This window comes from Hemiscyllium ocellatum, chromosome 6, assembly GCF_020745735.1.
Source record: "Hemiscyllium ocellatum isolate sHemOce1 chromosome 6, sHemOce1.pat.X.cur, whole genome shotgun sequence".
Lineage (NCBI taxonomy): Eukaryota > Metazoa > Chordata > Chondrichthyes > Orectolobiformes > Hemiscylliidae > Hemiscyllium > Hemiscyllium ocellatum.
Genome location: NC_083406.1, coordinates 73,836,010 through 73,857,033, shown reverse-complemented (window position 1 = coordinate 73,857,033; position 21,024 = coordinate 73,836,010). Strand labels below are relative to the sequence as shown.

Sequence of the window (21,024 nt, the reverse complement as noted above, 5' to 3'; positions counted from 1 at the left end):
GTTCAATGATACCTCCAAGGGGAAAAGTAAATTTCTGTCTACTCTATCTCATAATTGGATACATCTCAATTATGTTTCCCACCCCCCCTCCCCAATCTCCAGTACTCAAAGGAAAACAATTTGAATGTCTCTTCATGACCAAACTCACCATCCTAGGCAACATTCTAGCAAATTTCCTCTGCACCATCTCTAGTGCATTCACATTCCTCCAATAATGTGGATTCAAGAACTAGCAAAAGGAACAAGAGTCAGAGTCATACAGTGCAGAAACAGGCCTTTTGCCCACCATGTCTTTGCTAACCAACAAACACCAAATTATTCTAATCCCATTTTCCTGTACTTGTCCTGTCATTTTAAGTGCTAGTCCAGATGCTTCTTAAATGTTCTAAGAGTACCTGCCTCCACCACCCTTGGGTGAAAAGCCTTTCCTGATACCCTCTAAACCACTCACTCCTCACTTTAAACATATGCCCTCTGGTATTAAACATGGCTGCCATGGGGAAAAGAGTCCCACAATATACGCTGTCTATACCTCTCATAATTTTGTTTACTAAGTCAGATCCTCCCCTCAGCTCTACAGAAAACACATCAAGTCTGGCCTGTCTCTCCTCATAACAGACTTTCCACCACAGGCAACATCCTGGTGAACCTCTTCAGTGCTTCACGTCCTTCAATAGTGCGGTGACCAGAACTGCACACAGTATTCCATCTGTAGCTTTAGCAAGGTTTTATAAAATTGCAATAAAATGCCCTTGCTCCTATATTCTATGACCCAGCTCATGAAGGCAAGCATCCTACATACCTTCTTCATCACCCTCTTTACCTGTGCTGACACCTCAGGGGTCTATGAACTTACAGACCAAGGTCCCTTTGTTACTCGGTACTTCCTGGGGACCTAACCATTCATTGTGTATGTCCTCCCCTTATCTGATGTCCCAAAATGCATCACCTTGTATTTATCAGGATTAAATTCCATCTTCCATTGCTCGGCCCAATTTACCAGTTGATCAATATCAGACTACAGCCTGAGATCATCCTCCTCACTGTCAACACCACCGATTTTTCAGTCATCTGCAAACTTACTAATTATATCTTCCACGTTCACATTCAAGTCATAACATATCAAACAGCAATAGTTGTAGCAATGGTACACCAATCAGCCAAACAGATCTCCAATCAGAGTTGTAGAGGAAACAACCCGTCCAACTTGTCCATGCTGACCAGATATCCTAAATTAATCAAATCCCATTTGCCAGTATTTGGCCCAATTCCCTCTAAACCCTTCCTATTCACATACCCATTCAGATATCTTTTAAATAGTGTAATTTTACCAGTCTCCACCACTTCCTCTGGCAGCTCATTCCGTACACGCATCATCCTGAGAGAAAATTTGCTTCTTAGGGCCCTCAAACCTTTTCCCTCTCACCTTAAGTATATGTCCTTAAATTTTGGGTCGCCCATCCTGGGTAATGACCTTGTCTATTTACCTTATTCATGTCTCTCATGATTTTATAAACCTTTATAAACTCGCCCCTCGGCCTCGGATGGTCCAGGGAAAATAGCCTATCCAGCCTCCCCCTTTAGATCAAACCTCCCAATTCTGGAAACATGCTTGTACATCTTTTCTGAACCCTTTCAACTTTCACAACAGCCTTCTCTTAGCAGGGAGACCAGAACTGCACACAGTATTCCAACAGCGGCCTAACCAATGCCCTGTACAGCCACAACATGACCTCCCAACTCCTATATTCAAAGCACAAACCTATAAAGATAAGCATACCAAACACCTTCTTCACTATCCTATCTACCTGCAACTCCATTTTCAAAAAACTATGAACCTGTGCTCCAAGGTCTCTTTACTCAGCAACACTGCCCAGGGCCTTACCATTAATTGTGTAAGTCCTGCCCTGATTTGCCTTTCCAAAATGCAACACATTTATCTAAATTAAACTCAGTCTGCCACTCGTTGGCCCACTGACCCAACTGATCAAGGTCCCGTTGTACCCCGAGATGAGTTGTATTGCTGTCCACTACACCATTAATTTTGGTGTTATCTGCAAACTTACTAACCAAAGTTTTATATAAATGACAATCACAAAAACAAACTCCACCATCACCCTTTGCATTCCATTTGCAAGTCAATTCTGGATCCTTTTGCCAACATGCCGTGGATCCCATGGGCTGTTATCTTTTGACTCAGCCTTCCATGTGAGACCTTGTCAAAGGCCTCAACGAAGTCCATGTAAACCACATCAACTACACTACCCTTATCAATATATTGAACTAACTTTTCAAACACTCAACTAAATTAATCAGACAGGATCTCCTTCAAACAAATCTGGGCTGTCTATTCCTGATCAATCCCTGCCTTTCAAAGTGTTAATTAATCCCATCCCATTTCCCCAGCAATCCCACCCTTGCTTCCTACAGCAGTCTGGGACACATCTCATCAGGAGCATTCATGCACCTTTATGTCCATTAAACATCTATTGCCTCCTCCTTACCAAACACAACATGCTCTAGAACCCAACCATCCAGAGTGAAATCTCCAGTTATGATGTTTTTCTCCCTGTGAATACAAATGAGAAATATTTCGTTTTGGACCTCACCCATGTCCTCTGGCTCCATGCGCAGATTGCCCCTTTGGTCTCGAATTGATCCTACTCTTTCTCTGGTAATCCTCTTGCACAATAAACATGTAAAGAAATACCTTGGGGTTTTCCTTAATCCTATCTCCCAAAGATATTTTGCAGCCCCTCTTTGACTTCCAATTTCTTTAAGTGCCTCCCTCCACACTTTCTATACTTCAGTACCTAGCATTTCTTTTTCTTAAACTCTCAATAAACGTCGACATTCAGGATTCCCTGGACTTGCTGTCCCTGCCCTTCATTCGAGAAGAGTATGCTAGCCTTGAAGTCTTACCCTATTTGAATATAGATTTACCTACAACTAGCTGCTCCCAGTCCATGTTTGCCAGATGCTAATGTCGTTGAAATTGGCCTTTGGCCAATTCAGACACTTATCTTCTTCACTGTACACATTCAAGTTTCATCAGCAGCCACAGCGCGGTTGAACCTGTGTATACAAAGCTTTAATGCAATCCTCTGGATTGCATGTCCATTGGCATGACCATCACTCCAACATTGTTTATTCCACTCCTAACCCTGCAATGACTTCAGTGTTTATGTAGAAGTCATCGAACACATCAAGATCCTACGAACAACAGCAATCTGAATGTTCGTTATTGGCTGAGATCGGAATGTTGACTCTCGGTTCAAACTAGGTTATTTTAAATGCACATTAATAGACATGCTGATTCTGGACTTAACGACACCTTCGCCCAGATTATCTGGAGCGGCCAGCAGCCTCTCACCTGATCTTCAAAGTCCCCAGAGTGTCCCACGGCGCCGTTCCTGCTTTCCGCCTCCGAATTTCTGCAATAACGATGTTTTAAACGCTCGATGGACTCCAGGGTCAAATCGTTCTTATTCGCCATGACTATGCTGCTCTTCGTCACCGCGGTAACGATTCGAATCTGCTACCGGAACTTCCGGGTCAAAGGGAAGGCTTCTCTCTATGGCGACGGTGAGCTTCGGTGCAGCTGTTGCGATCAAGCTCCAATCCAACCGCCCCCACAGTAACTGCTCAACCTCGTCTATTGTTCTGAAACAATCAGCAACTACGTCGAGCCATTTATATAGAGGTCAACATAAATCAGAAGAAATGAACATTAAAAAAAATAAACGGGAAAATAATGATCTCGTTAAAAATAAAGTTCACTTTAAACCAATACATTGATGTGCAAAAGTATATCTCACAACCACCTACATCATTCCATGCAGAATTATGGCACACTTGCATATCTGAAATTCTTTATCATGACTATGGAACTATCACTTTACACTACACTTATCCCTACAGTTAAGTGCCCACCAGGTTATTATTGAGTCTCAGCCGCAGAGACCCAGGATCAATTCCAACCCAGGATAATGTGCAACTCCACAAAGACAATATTTGCGTGGGTTTCCTCCCACAGTCCAAAGGTGTGCAGATTAGGTGGATTAGCCATATAAAAATTGTCCTCCAGTTTTTAAAAGTGCGTATGTTAGCTGGGTTAGCAATAGTAAACGTTTCAGAGAACGCCTCTGGGACACCTGGACCAACCAACCCAACCACCCCGTGGCTCAACACTTCAACTCCCCCTCCCATCCACCAAGGACATGCAGGTCCTTGGACTCCTCCATCACCATAGCAACACGATGGCTGAAGGAAGAGCGCCTCATCTTCTGCCTAAGAACCCTCCAACCACAAGGGATGAACTCAGATTTCTCCAGTTTCCTCATTTCCCCTCCCCCCAACCCTCGAACTCAGCACCACCTTCCTCTCCGGCCCCGGCCCCACCCCCACCTATCACCCTCACTTTAACCTCCTTCTACCTATCGCATTTCCAATGCCCCTCCCCAAGTCCCTCCTCCCTACCTTTTATCTTAGCCTGCTTGGCACACTTTCCTCATTTCTGAAGAAGGGCTCATGCCTGAAACGTCAATTCTCCTGCTCCTTGGATGCTGTTTGACCTGCTGTGCTTTTCCAGCAACACATTTTTACCAATAGTAAAATCCTCTTGCAAGATCACAGGGATGGCACCTGGGGGATGCTCGTCTCAGGATTGATGCATATGATGGGCCAAATGGTTCTCTTTCTACACTGAAGAGATTCCTTTATGGTTGCTGCAAACTCTTCAAAAGACCTTTTTAAACATCATTGGAGAAGGTGACCGATGTAAAATAAATAGTGAAAACAAAAGAAAAAGCCAAATTTTTTTTTGTCCATGTGGTGCTGAGAACACAGAATTTAAACAGGGAGAGAAATAAAAATAAAAGCACAAGTTAGGGCAGTATCCCAAAAACATAATCACTGTACAAACATACTTGCAAGATCCACATTCAGTGAGAATGGCATGAAGAACTCTGAAGGCAAACTATCAAAGAATGTATGTAAGGAAAACATACACTTCATGCTGGCAAAGAAATATCTGAAGGCCGAAAGCTCAAATTAATTACAAACATGAGTTAGGAGCAGCAATAAGCCATTTGGCCCCTTGAGCCTGTTGCACAATTTAAAAAGATCATGGGAGTTCTGAATGCTACCAAAACAGATTAAAATATCATTTTGATATTGCAACCAAGATAGCTGCAGAGAAAGGATGACCTTGTACAGCACAACAAAAGAATTATTTAAAAATCCATTTCTTTTAACACTCCATGTCTCCTGTAACCTAATAAAACTTCCCATGAATAAAGAATAAATACACAATTGAACGCATTCAGAAAGATACAATAAAATTTATTGTTGGTAAGGCATGTACCTCCAATTCAAGTCTGTATTTGAAACAAATGAAAGAAATTGCTTTAATCTACTAGTAGATGAATTATACCTTTATTATAAATATTTATAAAGTTTGAGTTTTAACTAATTAAATTTACCAATTTAAAATTACAGAGCCAATCACATTTGCAAATACTAGAAAATCATTGTAAAAAAGACTTTACATTTTACAATAGTGTCAAATCTGTTTCAGTATATGTAATTTTAACAGCAGAGCTTTAATCTTAGCAACAGAATCACCAACAAATGTAACCTCATTCCAGGATTTTAGATTTTAAAAAAAATCTAGTGTTTTGGTTGCACTAAACCAAAAACAGAAATATGGAAGGCCTGGTTGGTATCACCAAATCCTATTTGGCAATTACCACTTTTAGACCTGGAATACAGTTACTAAGTCCCACCTTAATTCTGAAATGTTACACACTTTGAACAGTTGCAACTTAATGACAATTTCTCTGAATTTTGATTGCCAGGTTTAAATTGCTCTGTACAGTTTGGGTGGAACTGCAAAATGCCATGTTGTTTACATTTAAGATAAATGCCACTGCTCATTATTTGCCAAAATCTTTATTCTGAAACATGCAATATTCAACACCAAAAACTTTGACAGCTACTAGCCATCAATATAATTTGTACATCCAATGTTCACACCAGTACAATTAACATCCCAGCAACATCCAATATTACAGCATTCCAAATTCTAAATAGACAGCATGACCAAAGAGAAACTGGGCATCCTTCATTTAATTAATCTGCCCACAATCAGTAATCATAATGATTCGACTGGTGGTGCCACTTTTTGAACCAAAGGTTTCAATTTTTCTCACAACATCCATGCCTTCTTTTACATAGCCAAATGCTACATGCTTCATATTTAAATGCTTGGCTTCCTTTAAAGTAATGAAGAACTGTGAATTATTAGTATTTTGGCCCCTATTTGCCATGGACAACAAACCAGGACAAGAGTGCTGTATAATGAAGTTTTCATCATCAAACTTTTCTCCATAAATAGACTTCCCACCAGATCCATCAAAGCTTGTGATATCACCACCCTGAAAGAGAATGAAATTCATGTTACATAACACACAAAACATTACAAAGCCACTCTTCACCTTAATCTTAAGCATCACCCTCTCAGAAATGTGCTTTCTTCTGTTTTCTCATTTTAACGGTTTGCATCTGCTTAATAACTTATTTAAATAACACTAGTTCTTACTGATTTAAAATCGGCCACTCTTCAGCCATTTTTCAAAACTCGTTCAAATTTTAAATTAGTAACTGAAAATGAACTAGCTTGTTAGAGACTCTGATGTTTAGTTGAAAACACTGCTCTATCAGAAGGAAACACAAGGCCACTAACTGGGAAAGCAACAATGTTTTAGATTCTGAATTTGAATGGGCTGACGTGCTGGAATAGTTCTTAGATTCTGACTAGTTGCAAGAGTTTGGGAATCATTAAACCAAACAATGCAATTCAGGTGGATACAATGATTAAATGGAAATTCCATGGCACATCCATATTTCTCAAATATTTATTTTAAAATATAAACTTGTATATCAATGAAGAAAAAGAGTGTCTGCATTAGTAATCCAGAATCCCAATCTGATCACGGGTTCAAATCCCACCGTGGCAGATGGTGGGATTTGAATTCAATTAAAAATTGAATAGAAAGTTAGTCTTACTGGCAGCCATATAAATGACCGTCAAAGCTTCTAACAACCTGTGTTTAGGGGCCCTCTGAGAGGCCCAGGTGTGTAATAATCTCTCTGAGCTGGTTGTTTGGAAAAGTAGGTTAAATTTAAACAAAAAAGCCTGTTCACCGATATCCTCCAAGCTATCCTTACCTTGCCTAGCTTACAGGTAACTCCACTCACAAAAATGTACTTGACTTTCAATTGCCTTCCGGGTAATTAGGATGGCTAAATGTCGCCCTAACCAGAAAAACCCACGACCCATAAACAAATAAAAATAAATGTTCGAGTAAGTGCTAGACAATAAGATATAGCAGCAGAATTAGGCTAATTGGTGCATCGAGTTTTCTTCTTCATTCTACAAAGGCTGATTTGCCTGTCAACCACATTCTCCTGCCTTCTCCCTTTAAGAGGTGATCCCCTAATGAGCAAGGACCCATATCTATCTTAAATATACTCAGTGATTTGGCCTCTACACACTTCTGAGAAAAGATTCACGTTTCTTAGCAAATCTTTGATTTCTTCTATATGACTTGCCCTGATATAGATTGCCTGGTTCAGGTTCCACATAGTTCAAAGATTCTTCAATCTGATTGCTGGAATTGCTCCTGTTCAGGCACCAAAAATCTACTTCTGGATGGTACAATGTTGGGTCACCTAGGATGCAGCTATCCTATGCTCAGAGGCACACAAGTATGTGTGCAACTGTCAACATAGTTTCAGAGAGAGTACCTTATGTCCTGCCTTCAAAATCTGGGCCAGTGTTTCTCAACCAGAGAATAATGCCATGTGCAAATTAGCCCATGTTAAGTGATGCAGTAAGTGCAAAATGAAATTACCATTGTTAAATGGGGGTGATGCATTTTGTTTGAAAAATAGACACATTGCCTATATCTTCGAAAATATGAAACTGAATGGAACAGAATACATTAGGGATAGTGAAATCATCAACAAATGGCATGGCACGTCAGTAATATAAATAAAAATATAATAAAATCAATTACAAGTTATTATTTCTGTGATTGTAGAATTCAAAAGCAGAGGCTAAGTTTATCTAGGCCCGACCAGGATGCACTCAGTACTGTGCACAAGTTCAGCTCCGGACAATAAAAAAGACATAGAAGCATCGGAAAAACTGCAAAGGATTTACAAGGATGACACAGAACTACCAGGAAATACTGAACAGGTTGAAATATTGTTGTGTTTACAAAAGACGCTTGGATAAGCAGAGAGGAATTTAAAAAGGAATAAGTTGGACAGGATAGACATGACAAAAATGTTTTCACTTATGGGAAACCTTAAACTTGGATCCACAAAACAGAACTAATACATACAGTAGGGAAAGCAGACATTTCTCTTGCCACTGTACTCAAAACAAGAGCTTTACAACTACAAGCAGTTGTTGAGACAAATAGCTTGGATGTTTTCATCAGGAAGCTACACGAGATGCAAAAGCTATGGCAACGAGGTGAGTAAAAGGGAGTAAAATGTTTGATAATCTATCATAGTGAATGGTCACCATACTCAATGGGTAGAATGGCCTACTACTCTTCCTATGAATAGGGAAAAAATTATTAAAGAATGGAATGAGGTATATAGAATGGGAGGTGGCTTGTAAAGAAACTGTGCAGTAAAAGCAATATTGTTATAGTTCCAGAGGACCAGAGAGATGTTTTTCCATTAGAGATGACTGGTGATGGATTAACATGGGGGTCATGACACCTCAGGTAAGGGGTAAGGTCTAGAAGACCTTTACGATAACCTCAGCCAGTACAGGATTGAACACGTGCTGTTAGTATTACTCTGCATCACAAGCATCCAGCCAGGTAGCCTTCCAGCCAACTAAACTAACTGAATTCCCCCATAGATAGCAATAACACTTGGTTGGCTCAAAATGCCTGTTTTGTGCTATATGCTTGAAAAAATCCTTGGGTTGAGTCCTGATAATTTGCGCTGTGAAGGTCAATTCATTTGAAACTGACCAGCAATTGTTTTTCTGCAATCGACTGCAGGAACAATGAATCCACTGAGTATTGAGCAGCTATATTGTACAGGTCAATCTGCAGTTTACTACACCAACTACTCTCCTTAGCCACCTTTTAGCACAAGAAGGTATTGCCAAGCTACAAAATTCATAACGTCTGCCAAGGCAAAACGCAATGCACCAAAACAAGTGCACAAATGGAAGCAAATAATTACCTGGCAAACAAACTCTGGAATAACCCTGTGAAATAATGAATTTTTAAATCCAAAACCATGCTCTCCGGTGCAGAGGGCCCTAAAGTTTTCAGCTGTTCGTGGAACTTCATTTGATAGCAGTTCCATGGTAATTCGTCCCATGCTCTCCTCATCAGCTGACACATCAAAATAAACAATAGGGTTACTGCTATTTGACAGGGCTAAAACTTGGGATTCCTCAGATTTCTGTAGTTGCGAAGATGCATCTCGACATTCTTCAAACTTCTTTTTGTAGGCAGCCGCCAATTCTGGAGTTTTGAATCGCACTGCAAGCTGTTCTACTTTAGCTTCGCCATCTGAAAAAATACAAACAAGAATATTTCTCTGGGAGAAAAAGGCTGCAGATCTGGACATCAAAGTCAAGAGTGCGGTGCTGGAAAAGCACAGCCAGTCAGGCAACATCCTGAGGAGCAGGAGAATCAACATTGCGAACATAAGCCTTTCACCAGGAATGAGGCTCATGGGTCAGGGCTGAGACACACGGGGAGGGGGGGGTGGTGGGAAGGTCCCAAACAGAAGATGAAGCATTCTTCTTCCTGGCGTCAGGTGGTAAAGGCTTGGTGATGGACGTGGCTCAGGAACTGCATATCCTTGGGAGTGGAAGAGGGAGTTGAAGTGTTGGGCACAGGGCAGTGGGTTGTTTAGTACATGTATCTCAGAGATGTTCTCTGAAGTGTTCCGCAAATGGGCATCCTGCCTCCCCAAAGTAGAGGAGACCACATCAGGAGCAACAGACAGAGTAAATGACGTGTGTGGAAGTGCAGGTAAATCTGACAAGTGGAAGGCTCCTTTTGGAGGTTGTTTTGGGGGGAAAGAACCTGACAAGAATGTTGCAGAAGGATTGGCCTTTACAGAATGCAGGTAGAGGTGGGAGGGAAATATATCCCTGGTGGGGTTTGTTTTAAGATATTTCTCTGCCTAGTTGAGATGGGTAACTTATGACAATTCAGCAAATAAGAACGACAAAACAGTTTTTTTGTGACTTTTCTATCAGGTGTCTGAATGACTTAAAGATTATGCAGAGTACAAAACATTTTTCACTCAGTAGTATTGACAACTTTTCTTCCCCGCCGCCCCCCCCCCCCCCCCCCCCCCCCCAACAGCATGCAATGTATGCAGGTTTAAATCTTACCAGCGTAGTCAGCTGCGGTCCAAATAAATGCATTGTTTGATGTATTCAATGGTTTGAGTTCCATTTCTTCAGTAATAACATGATTCGCACAGACCTTAAGAACTTGTTCTCGCCTCATCAGAATACGGTAACATCGTTTTTGGGAGTGATACAGAATTTTTAGGTCCCCAACTCCACGTTCTTTCCATTGAGAAATATCACGGTCCCAACGATACAGTTTACATCTTTCTTTAAAAATGATTTCCTCATCTTCTTCACCAGATTTTGTATTAACCTAGTGACATGAATTGCATTGATTCATTTTACAGAATCATCATTTGAAATTCAACAGTAGTCAACTTTCTTAAAATTTCTACGCTTAAACAAATACATTGCCCAGTACTGCATCGCAATATCAGTTACCAAACTAAATTCTAGGCAATAAAGATCAAACTATTCACAGATTAGATGGGTATAAAAGATAAACAGACAATCAAGTTTTAAATGTAACTACACAAATGTGTGTATATTGTTTATATTTTAAAACTATTTCCTCAGAATCAATAGAGGCTTCTGTTTGCTCAAATTGTTGGACAGTGCATTTACCTCAGGTAAGGAAACTATTGGCTCAAAGTGGATGTCATTGCTAGATACTACATCAGTGCCATCATCTTCACATGGACTTCTGGACACCATCGAAGTAAACACAGCTGTTCCTGCATTTGCCCAAGTGAAATTAGCATCTGTTGGTTTAAAACAGTTGTTACATTTTTCAGTATTAGAAATAAAACAGCATTGGGTTACCACTCCCAGCAACTCGCTGAGGGGTTTTGCAGATTTTAAAAGCACATCAAAAAAGATACTAAATATAGCATTTTTAAACATAAAACAAAAAGAGATTACCAAGTTGAAGTATGATAAAACTATACACACTATTTGCAGCAGTACAAAATCACCAAAATATCCACATTATGAATAGCTATTCATGTTTTAAAAGGCCAAATTCCACTTAAACATTTGTTACTGAATTAAAATAGGAATATGTTAAAAGCTTTATCTAAAAATTCAAAGGTTGCCTTCATCAGTTAAAGAAACCTGAAAAGCAATTGGTATTTTTAAGTTTTCTTTTTGTAGTTGCGCTGTTTGTTTGGAGTAGGGAAAATGATCAGAAACTTTATTACTGGTTTGATTCAGTAAAGCAATTTACTTTTTCTGTTCTAAATCAAGCAAATATTTAAGTAAATAATCAAGTTTAGAAAGGAACTTGTATTTAGTCAAAACCAATGATTTACAAGACAATAGGATCCAATGACATCAATTTCAAAATGAAATGTTTTATCTACAATTCAATTTTAATTTCCTATTTTCATTCCTTACTCTTGCGGCTCAGTCAGATGGCAACAGCTAGTAGACAACAATCTGACAGCTTCATGGCTTCTTTTACTGATAATTACTTTTACTTTTAAAAAAAAAGTTAAATTTCAAACTGCTATAATGGCACCTGAACTCTGAAAATGTTTTGCAATGGGGAACCACAGGCGAGTAAATATACAGACTGCACATAAGCACAACAGCACCAATGCAGGAAAATTCAAAATGACAACAAACCTTCAGGAAATACTCAATAGGTCAAGAAGTGTATGTGAAGAAAAATAAGAACTGATGTTTCAGGTTGATGACAAGTTCTACTTTTAGCATTTGTTCTTTTTCTTGCAATTTGTGGTCATTGTGGTCCTGAAGGAAATGCGCAAACCAACCTGACCTACCCATGAGACTACAGGGGTCAATAATAAGTTAATGTCAATGGCTAAAATAACAATAAGGCTCAGATTACACTTACTGATCAGCAAGACAGCTCAACTCAAGGCAATAGAAGACAGAGAAGCAGGACTCTGCTTATGACGGGGAAGTTATAGCAACAATCCAAGTAGTGCTCTTGTACCTCCTAAAACTCAGGTACCGAACAGGGCAACCCACACAGTAGAGAATTAATTTAGCATGACTGACTATGTGGTTAATGACTGTCAGAAAGGTAAACAATGACTAGAAAGAGAAATTGGTTTTTTTTTTAAAAACAAAATGCTGGCCATTGTGCATTCTTGATGAAAAGGAACTTGTTAATCCAAAAATAGATTGTATTTTCATAGTTATCAAGCAGCAAGATAAATGCTACCTTTTGGTGCAAACGCATATCCTTCTGTGCTCTGAGCAGCCAAATCTGCGAACGAAACGGTTTTCGTGTTACCAAATCCAAATATGCCATTCACTGGAAGATGGAAAACATTGTATTAGAAAACAAAAATTCATTAGAAGCAAAATACTCATTATTCCATGAGCTTTACCATTAAACAATGTCAAGAGTAATAATATTCTCAAAAAGGCACGGCATCTCACTGCGATTTGTAACAATTTAGATCATATTTTGAAATTATTTAAAAGGTGTATTGATAAGATTTGAAATATGAAGCAAATTGCAAGTGAATCCCCTTAAAACCAGTTCTTAAAATTGGTGCCATAGTCACCATCTGAACAAAATGGACCAATTTCATTATTCCAGTGTAGGATGTGATCAACTACATTGTAACCTGGAACTTCGTTTGAACTTCATTTGAACTTCATTCAGGCTGCTGAGGGAATAAGTTTTTTGCTGCTTATTTTCATCTGAGACTTTTCATAATTATAATAGCAATTTTAAAATCAGTTCTATAAAAACAGATGAGAGATAGAAGTGGACATGGACCACTGAAAAATGAGGCTAGGGAGAAGTAATCATGGAGAACAAATTAATGGAAGAACTACATAGATACTTCATGGTGGAAGACATCAGCAGCATAACAAAACTTCAGAGTAACTTCAAGAGAGTCAGTGGCCAGAGACAAGTATAATGGCCATTAGTAAGGAGGTGCTGGCAAAGCTGAAAGGTCTAAAAAGGTGAATAAATCACCTGGATCAGACAGACCACAACCTGGGATTCTGAAAGAAATAGCTGAGGAGACTGTGGAAACATTACTGGTGAGCTTTCAGAGAAATCACTGGAGTCAAGTTAGATCCAAATGGAAAATAGCTAATGTAACAGCCCTGTTGAAAAAAGGGAGACAGGAGAAAAGCAATTAAAGGGCCAGTTAACTTGACCTGAGTCATTGATAAGACTTGAGTCAGCTATTAAAGATGAGGTTACAGCATGTTAAAATAGGAGTGTGTTAGTATGACCGTAAAGGAGTGCAGGCATGACAAATCTATTGGAAGTCTTTGAGAAGGTAATGAGCAACTTTGATAAAGACCAGCCGTGATGTGATTTATTTGATTTTCCAGAAGACCTTTGATAAGGTGCTGCACAAGAGACTGCGGAATAAGGTAAGACCCCGTGTGTTTGAGGCAAGGATAGAGGACTGGCTGACTGGCAGAAGGTAGGATGGCAGCTGGTGACTAGGAGACTTCCACAGCGCTCAGTGTTGGGACCACAACTATTCATGTGATTCACTAATGATCAGGATGAAGGAACGGAGGGTTTTGTCGAGTTACAGATAACACAAAAGATAAGTAGAAAGCCAAGTAGTGGCTTTGAAGTGTTGGGGAGGCAGCAGAAAGACTTGGATGGGCTAGGAGAGTCGGCAAAGAAATAGCAGATGGAATATGTGGGAAAATGTGAGGTTATGTACTTGGGTAGGAAGAGGTGTAACTAAATGGTGAAACGCTTCAGAAGTCTGAAGCACAGACACTTGGGAGTCCTAGTTCAAGATTCTCTTAAGGTTAACATACAGGTTCAGTTGGCAGAGAGGCAGGCAAATGCAATGTTAACATTTAATTCGAGGAGCTAGAATACAAACGCAGAGATGACTTGAGGCTGTTCAAGGTTCTAATCAGGCTACATTTGCAATACTGCAAACAGTTTTGGGCCCCCTAAGGATGAATGCACTGGCCTTGCTATGACAAAAGTGCAATGCACAGCAAAAGGAATGGTAAGACACCTCAATAAATGAATGCAAAATTAGCTATTAGCTTTGATTTGTTGAAATAATTCCCTGTTGAGTAATGTTTGATTTGTATTTGTTTTTCTCAAAAACAGTACATGTTTGAAAATGCAACATCTCAGCTTATTTCTGTTGGGCACTTGAAAATTTCAAAAGCTGTGACAATACAGGGATTGTAATGCTTGTGAACCTTCTCTGGGCTAGCTTCAATCCAAGTATTTGACATTTAAATTGTAAGTGGTACTATATATGCAGTCAGAAACCTAATATACAATTATAGCAAGACCTCCCCTACTTTTACTCTCCATGTCCCTTGCAAAAGGTCAACATCCATTTGTCTCCAGAATCAGTTGCTGCAATTGCATGCGAGTAGTGACCATCTCTTGAATGAACACACCTCCAACACAAGAAGCTTGATGCCATGCAAGACCAAGCAGCCCATTTAATTGGCATCAAATTCAAAACCATTCCCTCCACCATAACCCACAACAATAGCAGTGTTTACCATCTACAAGTTGCACTGCATACATTCAAAACTCTTTAGATAGATCTTTTCAAAACTAAATGAACATTGCAAAGGTAGCAGTTACATGAGAAATCCACTGCCTGGAGGTTCTTCTCTCAGCCACTCACCATCCCAACTTGGCAATGTAGTGCCACTTCTTCAGTGGCAGGTCAAAATTCTGAAACTCCCTCCCTAAAGCATAGTTGGCAAACCTACATCAAATGGACTGCTGTGGTTCAAAAATGCAGCTCATTACCACCTTAAGGAGAACTGGAGATGGGCAATTAATACTGGCCCAGTTAGGCCCACATCTCCAGAATGCATTAAAAAAAAGTTGAGTCAACTGCATTGCTAAGGGCCTGGTGGCACATATATATTGGACTAAGGGCAGCAGATTTCCTTTCCCAAAAGTTTATTATAAAAAACAAACGTGCATCAATGAGATATTTTGCAACATTTGCACATTCCTTAATGCTACTTCTTTGACGTGCAGTTCTACAAACAGCAAAATATACTTTAATGAAGAACAGGTTAAGGGAGGCAGCCAATGTCTACAATGTAAAAAATGAGGTCTGCAGATGCTGGAGATCACAGTTGAAAATGCGTTGCTGGTTAAAGCACAGCAGGTCAGGCAGCATCCGTCTACAATGGCTCAGTAGCTGAATGTTCATGCACACTTGTGCACAACTTGGCCACTACAATGTAGTACTCAGCCATGCAAAAACACCAAGGGGACAGGCACATAAATCACGCAAATAACACACAAAAAAAATTGTGTTTGATGCTTATGGATCAAGGAAGTATGCAAACAGCACGAGAAACAAACTGAACAAATTAGACATTAATTAGTTATTACTGAGAACTGGAAACTGAGCCAGAACTGGGAAACGAATATACTAGATCACAATGTCCATAAGTATAAGGTATTGGTGAAAGGGAAAGGATACAATTCATCTTTGAGAAGACTTAATTTAACAAGATAGGAGATGGCAGTGGAGCAGAGAAGAATAATGCATACAAGAATGCAACAAAAAATAGCTAAGTTTAGTGAATAGCAGAGATGCAAGGAACAACAATGGATAACAAAATGGCAAAAAAGGGGTGTACAAAGACTTGTATGGGATATAAAAACCACAGGAATCAATATTCTGATAAAAAGAAGGTAGTTAAGAGTCAGGTGGGCCCCTAAAATGATTGTGGTGCCTCACAGCGCCAGAGACCTCGGTTCATTTCCTGCCTCAAGCGACTGTGTGTGGAGTTTGCACATTCTCCCCGTGTCTGCGTGGGTTTCCTCCCACAGTCCAAAAATGTGTAGGTTAAGTGAATTGGCCATGCTAAATTGCCCAAAGAACATATCAAGTACTTTTGGTAAATATTTAATGTGACAAGGGGGATGGAATTATTGCACAGGTAGACAACCCTTTATCCGAAATGCTCCAAAGTTTGAAGGTTTTTTTGTGAAGTTTTTTTTCTCATTAACAAGGTTGCTTGGCGTGCAAACAGTTAGCCCAACTCCACACCACTTGATACAAATCACTCAGATGCGACGTGTACGCGCGGCTGTGTCTGTCTCACTGCGTCTGTGTGGGGGGTAGGGTGGGGGCGGTGGGTGGTGGCGCCGCACTGACAGGCCTCAATACTGTTTCCAAGGCCTGTTTTACTCACAGTAAGTCTGTTCTTCGGGAAGTTTTTTAAAAAATTTCACCATCAAATTATCACTTATTCTGAAATTCGTAAAATTCTTAATTCTTAAAACCAGGTGGTTCCTAAAACCTGAGCATTTCAGATAAAGGATAGTGCACCTGTACTTTATTTAATTAAAACTAGCCACTAAAACAAACTTTTTTCAATTAAAAAAAACTTCTGGGATCGTTAGGGACAATGTAGTAATAATATCGTTGAACTTATGACCCACTACTGCAGTCTATTGCTCAAGGACACAGGTTCACATCTCACATTGGGATCGGGTAAAATTTAAATTCAGTTAATAATTCTGATATCAATACCTTGTCTCAGTGACAGTAACAATGAAACTATCATTGACTATACCTAAATCCACCTGGTTCATTAATGTCCTTTAAGGGAGGAAATCTGCTATGCTTGGGCCTCCAAGCACACATTAATGTGGAGGGTGAGAGAAAGCAGGAAGGAGGATAATGAGAATGCGCCATGAGTGACCATGCATACAGAAGAGGAGGAATGTAACAGCCAGAGTGAGAAATGAGCAAGTATAAATCATGGACTAGGGGAGAGTTGGACTCTCAAAACCCTGCATGAAAACCTATGTGTACATAAGCTAACACAGGGGGAAAACCCAAGCTTGTCCAAAATTGATGCATGAATTCAGCGACGTCAGCTTAAAAATGTACGCCAGAGGTCAGTATCAGTTAAACCTAACACTTTAGAATGGCACCAGCCCTCTTCACCTTTCCTCAGTGGTCAGAACTAGGGAATTAATTGGCCTCTTGTTATCTCAAACAAAATGACAGGATTTTATTACTTAAATGCACAGTTCAGGTGAATTGATCAATTTAAATTGCTCATAGTGTTAAGTGCATTAGTTAGCGGGAAATGGGTTAATCTTCAGAGGGTAGGTGTGGAGTTGTTGGGCCGAAGGGCCTGTTTCCACAATGTAGGGAATCTAATCCAACCTAAATTTGCTATTGGCACTTGTCAGCTGACCACTTTCATTAATTGCTAATTTTAAAAAATTTCCAACTTACTTCGATGTGTTTTCAAGAAATTGAAAAGAACAACCTTGAACCCTTAAAAAAAAACACTACTTTCTTTGAAGAAGGCACCTATCCTCATGTCCAATACATACTGCAATCTTTTAAATTTAGGAAAAATACCAAATTATGATGCTCAACTGATTGGATTTTCATAACTTCTCATTCACATCCTCGAGCTTCCTTTTCAAAAAAGTAAAGAATCATTGTACTTTCATCAAAATTATCTAATGGGAATATCTTCACAAAAATTCTTCCTGTTTTAGTACCTTCAGTAGTAGAATCAGGCTCCATTTCTTTTTTTGTTGTTAAATCAATGGGTCTGCTGTCATCTGCTGAAAATTCCTTAAGTTCAAATTGCGTTGTCGAGTCAGCTTCAGCTTCTGAAACATTAACCTGCACAATTGCTGGTTCATTCAACTGGAATGCTGAATCTACACAAGTAGAGCTGCTGATTATTCCTCCTTGTGGTATCTGTAACAAAAAACAAATTACCACTTTCAATTAACTGCAATAAAAGCAGAGTCCAAAAATGACATGTTAAAAAAGGAACTAATTGCCCTTTTACCTAATCAACTACTTCCCCCGACTACTATAGAACAATAGTAGTATATCGATTCATAGAAAAAAAGAAATAAATTGTTTTAGATCATACAAGAACAGGCTAAACCATTTTAAATCAAACAGCATAAAAGTTAAATACTAACTGATAAAGCCCCTGGTGGAAAATACAACTCAACTTTAAGAGTAGCAAGTTATATCACTTGCTAATTTTAAATGCATAAAAAAGTCAGCTTTTATTTTGCTTCATTATAAGTAACAATATCTACTTTCAAAAGAGTAATTTTTGTGACAAATTGGGTCAATACTTGAATACCCTCATTAGGACCATCTATGTTGCAAATACAGTGCACTGCCTGAAGGACATCATCCGTATCCTTGACTCCATTGGTTAAAGAAAGATATTTTTAATTCACCTGTGATTCCTTGATTTTTCTAACTTCAATTTCAAAGTCATCATCATCCTTCTCTTCTTCAGTATCACTGTTTATACCACAAAAAAATGTGGAAGGAAGCAACAACTTTTCAGCTTTCGACTTCTCTTCAGGGGTCGGCACCTTCTCCCACACAAGAATACAGTCTTTGTCACCATCTTCCACTGGATTAGCCCCACTGGAATCTACTATGAAAAGGAAATTTATGAAAGGGATACGTGGGAAAAAAATAATATAAGTTGCCCAGCTCAATAACCAAATTGTCAATCTCATGTTCCTTCTGGGGATTAGGACGATATTCTAAAAAAAAACTAATTGTTCTTTTGCTTAGGCTGCTATGAAAAATGTGAATTCCATAATCTTGCAATTAGAAATATTATTTCTAATATTTCTAGATTAGATTAGAAATATTTTCTAATCAATTCTTTAACCATAGGAATGATTGCCACCAGTCATTGCAGTAATCTGAAAAGTCAGAAACTGAGACACTTAAAAGGTTTGTACCAACAAGCACAACCTACAAGGTAGCCATGCTTAAAATGCTTTGGTAAAGTTTGGAATTAATGATCCAGAAGGTATCATGCTCAAAGGAATAAAAGTGACGGAACTAGCCCTGAATAGTTTCAAGGATTACTTTGAAGCATTTGGAATAGTTAAATTATAGCACTGAACATGATTCCCATGCTATTTAGTTTGCAGTTTTACTTCCAACAGATAAACAATTGTTAGGTAAAGTATGGGGGTACAGTGCAGACAAGGACAGAACAGCAACACACTACTCATTCAATTGGGAGCAGAGTGAACAAAGTACAAATTGAGAACTAAAACTACTTCTGACAAATTCCAGGTCCCTCAAATGAAACATGATGATAAAAACTATGCCTCCATGAAATGCTCGAGTATCTGTTCTGTAGAATTTTAAAATAGCCTTTCTTCAAAATAGAATGGTCATATCACATGTAATACTATATCTACTTGCACTTTGATCCGGAGTACAAATAGTTTTCAATCTATTCAGGCAACAAGGTTCTTCTATAAAAACGATACCTAGCAGCTGTAATGTAGTTTTGGACAATTTCAAAATATAGGAACACTAGATGAACACAAAAACGAAAGATCAATGAAGCCACCAACTTGCAGTCAACCACAAATCATGCAATTCCATTTGCAAGTGTCAAACACCTCTGGACAACTTCAAAATTTTAAATCTTTTAATATGCATACCTGTTGCAAAGGACTTGTGCTCCCTTTGTTCTTCTGCATGCAGCTTCCTATCAGTAAGTTGTAAGGACGTACCTTGAATTGGCAAACAATGGGTTTTAAAAGTTTGACACTAAATTACAATAAAATCCTCTGTACGTAACAGTATCTATTCCAGCGCCTTGCTGCCATGACTCTTATTGATACATTTACTGGTTAATCTGGATATGAACTTTCAAGCTTTAAAAAAAACAATCAAAACGAGATTATTTTGGTTTCAAAAGTAATGCTTAGATTAAAAATGTACCTGCATCAGAGAATTCTTCTGGTTCATTCGGACACAATTGCTCCTTTGATTCACCTGGATCAAAACTTTTACCAGCTCTGAAGACTTCACCTAGTATAACAAGACTCCTAAATAAAACTGCCAAAAGATTGTATTTCTAAAGAGTTGTCTCCACAATTTAAAATCTGTACCTGTCTTAGGTGTTTTCTGTTGCTCTCGCTTATCTTCGTACAATTTCCCATGGAGTTTTTTAACAGCAGTTTCATAATCTTCATCTTAAACAGAAAGGTTAATTTGACACTTTAATTTACAATGAAGAATAAAAACAACTTGTGGCTAGATTAGTATTTATGAGTTTATTTTTAAACTTTGTTCTGCCTCAAAATTTTAAGCATATTTTAACAGATCAGAATACAATGATGCAATCAGTAAGGCCTTTAAGAGATACATAAATAAGTCAAATAATTTAATTCTCTATCTGTGGCATGGGGGAAGTATGAGGCAAATACATGTGATATGCTGAGTGAGAATCACAGAAGCATAGAAAAACTAAGGCACAGAAAGTGGCCATTCAGCTCATTTATTTTTTCACCTGAGAAATGCACAATCAGCTGCCCTTTCTAATTCTAATTCCAATTCCAACACATTACTGCATGCATTATATATTGTAGCACTTCCAGTGCAGATCCTGACACTTCTTACTGAGATTAAGGTTTTTGCCTTCAGCATCAAACAGGCAGCAAATTTCATTGAGGCAGCTCAAACACTGATCACTAGGATGATCTATGGAGAGATTGTCTTATGAGCAAAGGTTGGAACTCTACTCACTGGAGTTTAGAAAAATGAGAGGTGATCACAATGAAACACATAGGGGCTTGACAGGGTAAATGCTGAAAGGATGTTTCCCTTCAC

At 38.9% G+C, this 21,024-nt stretch overlaps 2 protein-coding genes across 4 annotated transcripts in view; both read right to left on the bottom strand.

Moving 5' to 3' along the window:
• The window catches only part of LOC132816938 (coiled-coil domain-containing protein 138-like), a 123,303-nt gene extending 119,807 nt beyond the window's left edge, over positions 1–3,496 (bottom strand). Inside the window, exon 1 of the mRNA XM_060826963.1 lies at positions 3,374–3,496. Coding sequence (XP_060682946.1) covers positions 3,374–3,496 — 123 coding nt within the window. The remainder of the gene's footprint in view (positions 1–3,373) is intronic.
• A 1,830-nt stretch (positions 3,497–5,326) lies between these two features.
• ranbp2 (RAN binding protein 2) overlaps positions 5,327–21,024 on the bottom strand; it is a 67,011-nt gene continuing 51,313 nt past the window's right edge. For 2 of the 3 annotated variants that reach the window (XM_060826032.1, XM_060826034.1), the window contains exons 22-31: positions 20,304–20,387; positions 20,134–20,223; positions 19,851–19,922; positions 18,609–18,814; positions 17,901–18,105; positions 12,600–12,692; positions 11,033–11,169; positions 10,448–10,721; positions 9,277–9,611; positions 5,327–6,437 (exon numbers count right to left, since the gene is read on the bottom strand). In XM_060826032.1, coding sequence (XP_060682015.1) covers positions 6,129–6,437; positions 9,277–9,611; positions 10,448–10,721; positions 11,033–11,169; positions 12,600–12,692; positions 17,901–18,105; positions 18,609–18,814; positions 19,851–19,922; positions 20,134–20,223; positions 20,304–20,387 — 1,805 coding nt within the window. In that variant the 3' untranslated portion in view covers positions 5,327–6,128. The remainder of the gene's footprint in view (positions 6,438–9,276; positions 9,612–10,447; positions 10,722–11,032; positions 11,170–12,599; positions 12,693–17,900; positions 18,106–18,608; positions 18,815–19,850; positions 19,923–20,133; positions 20,224–20,303; positions 20,388–21,024) is intronic. The other variant, XM_060826033.1, reaches the window with a different exon arrangement.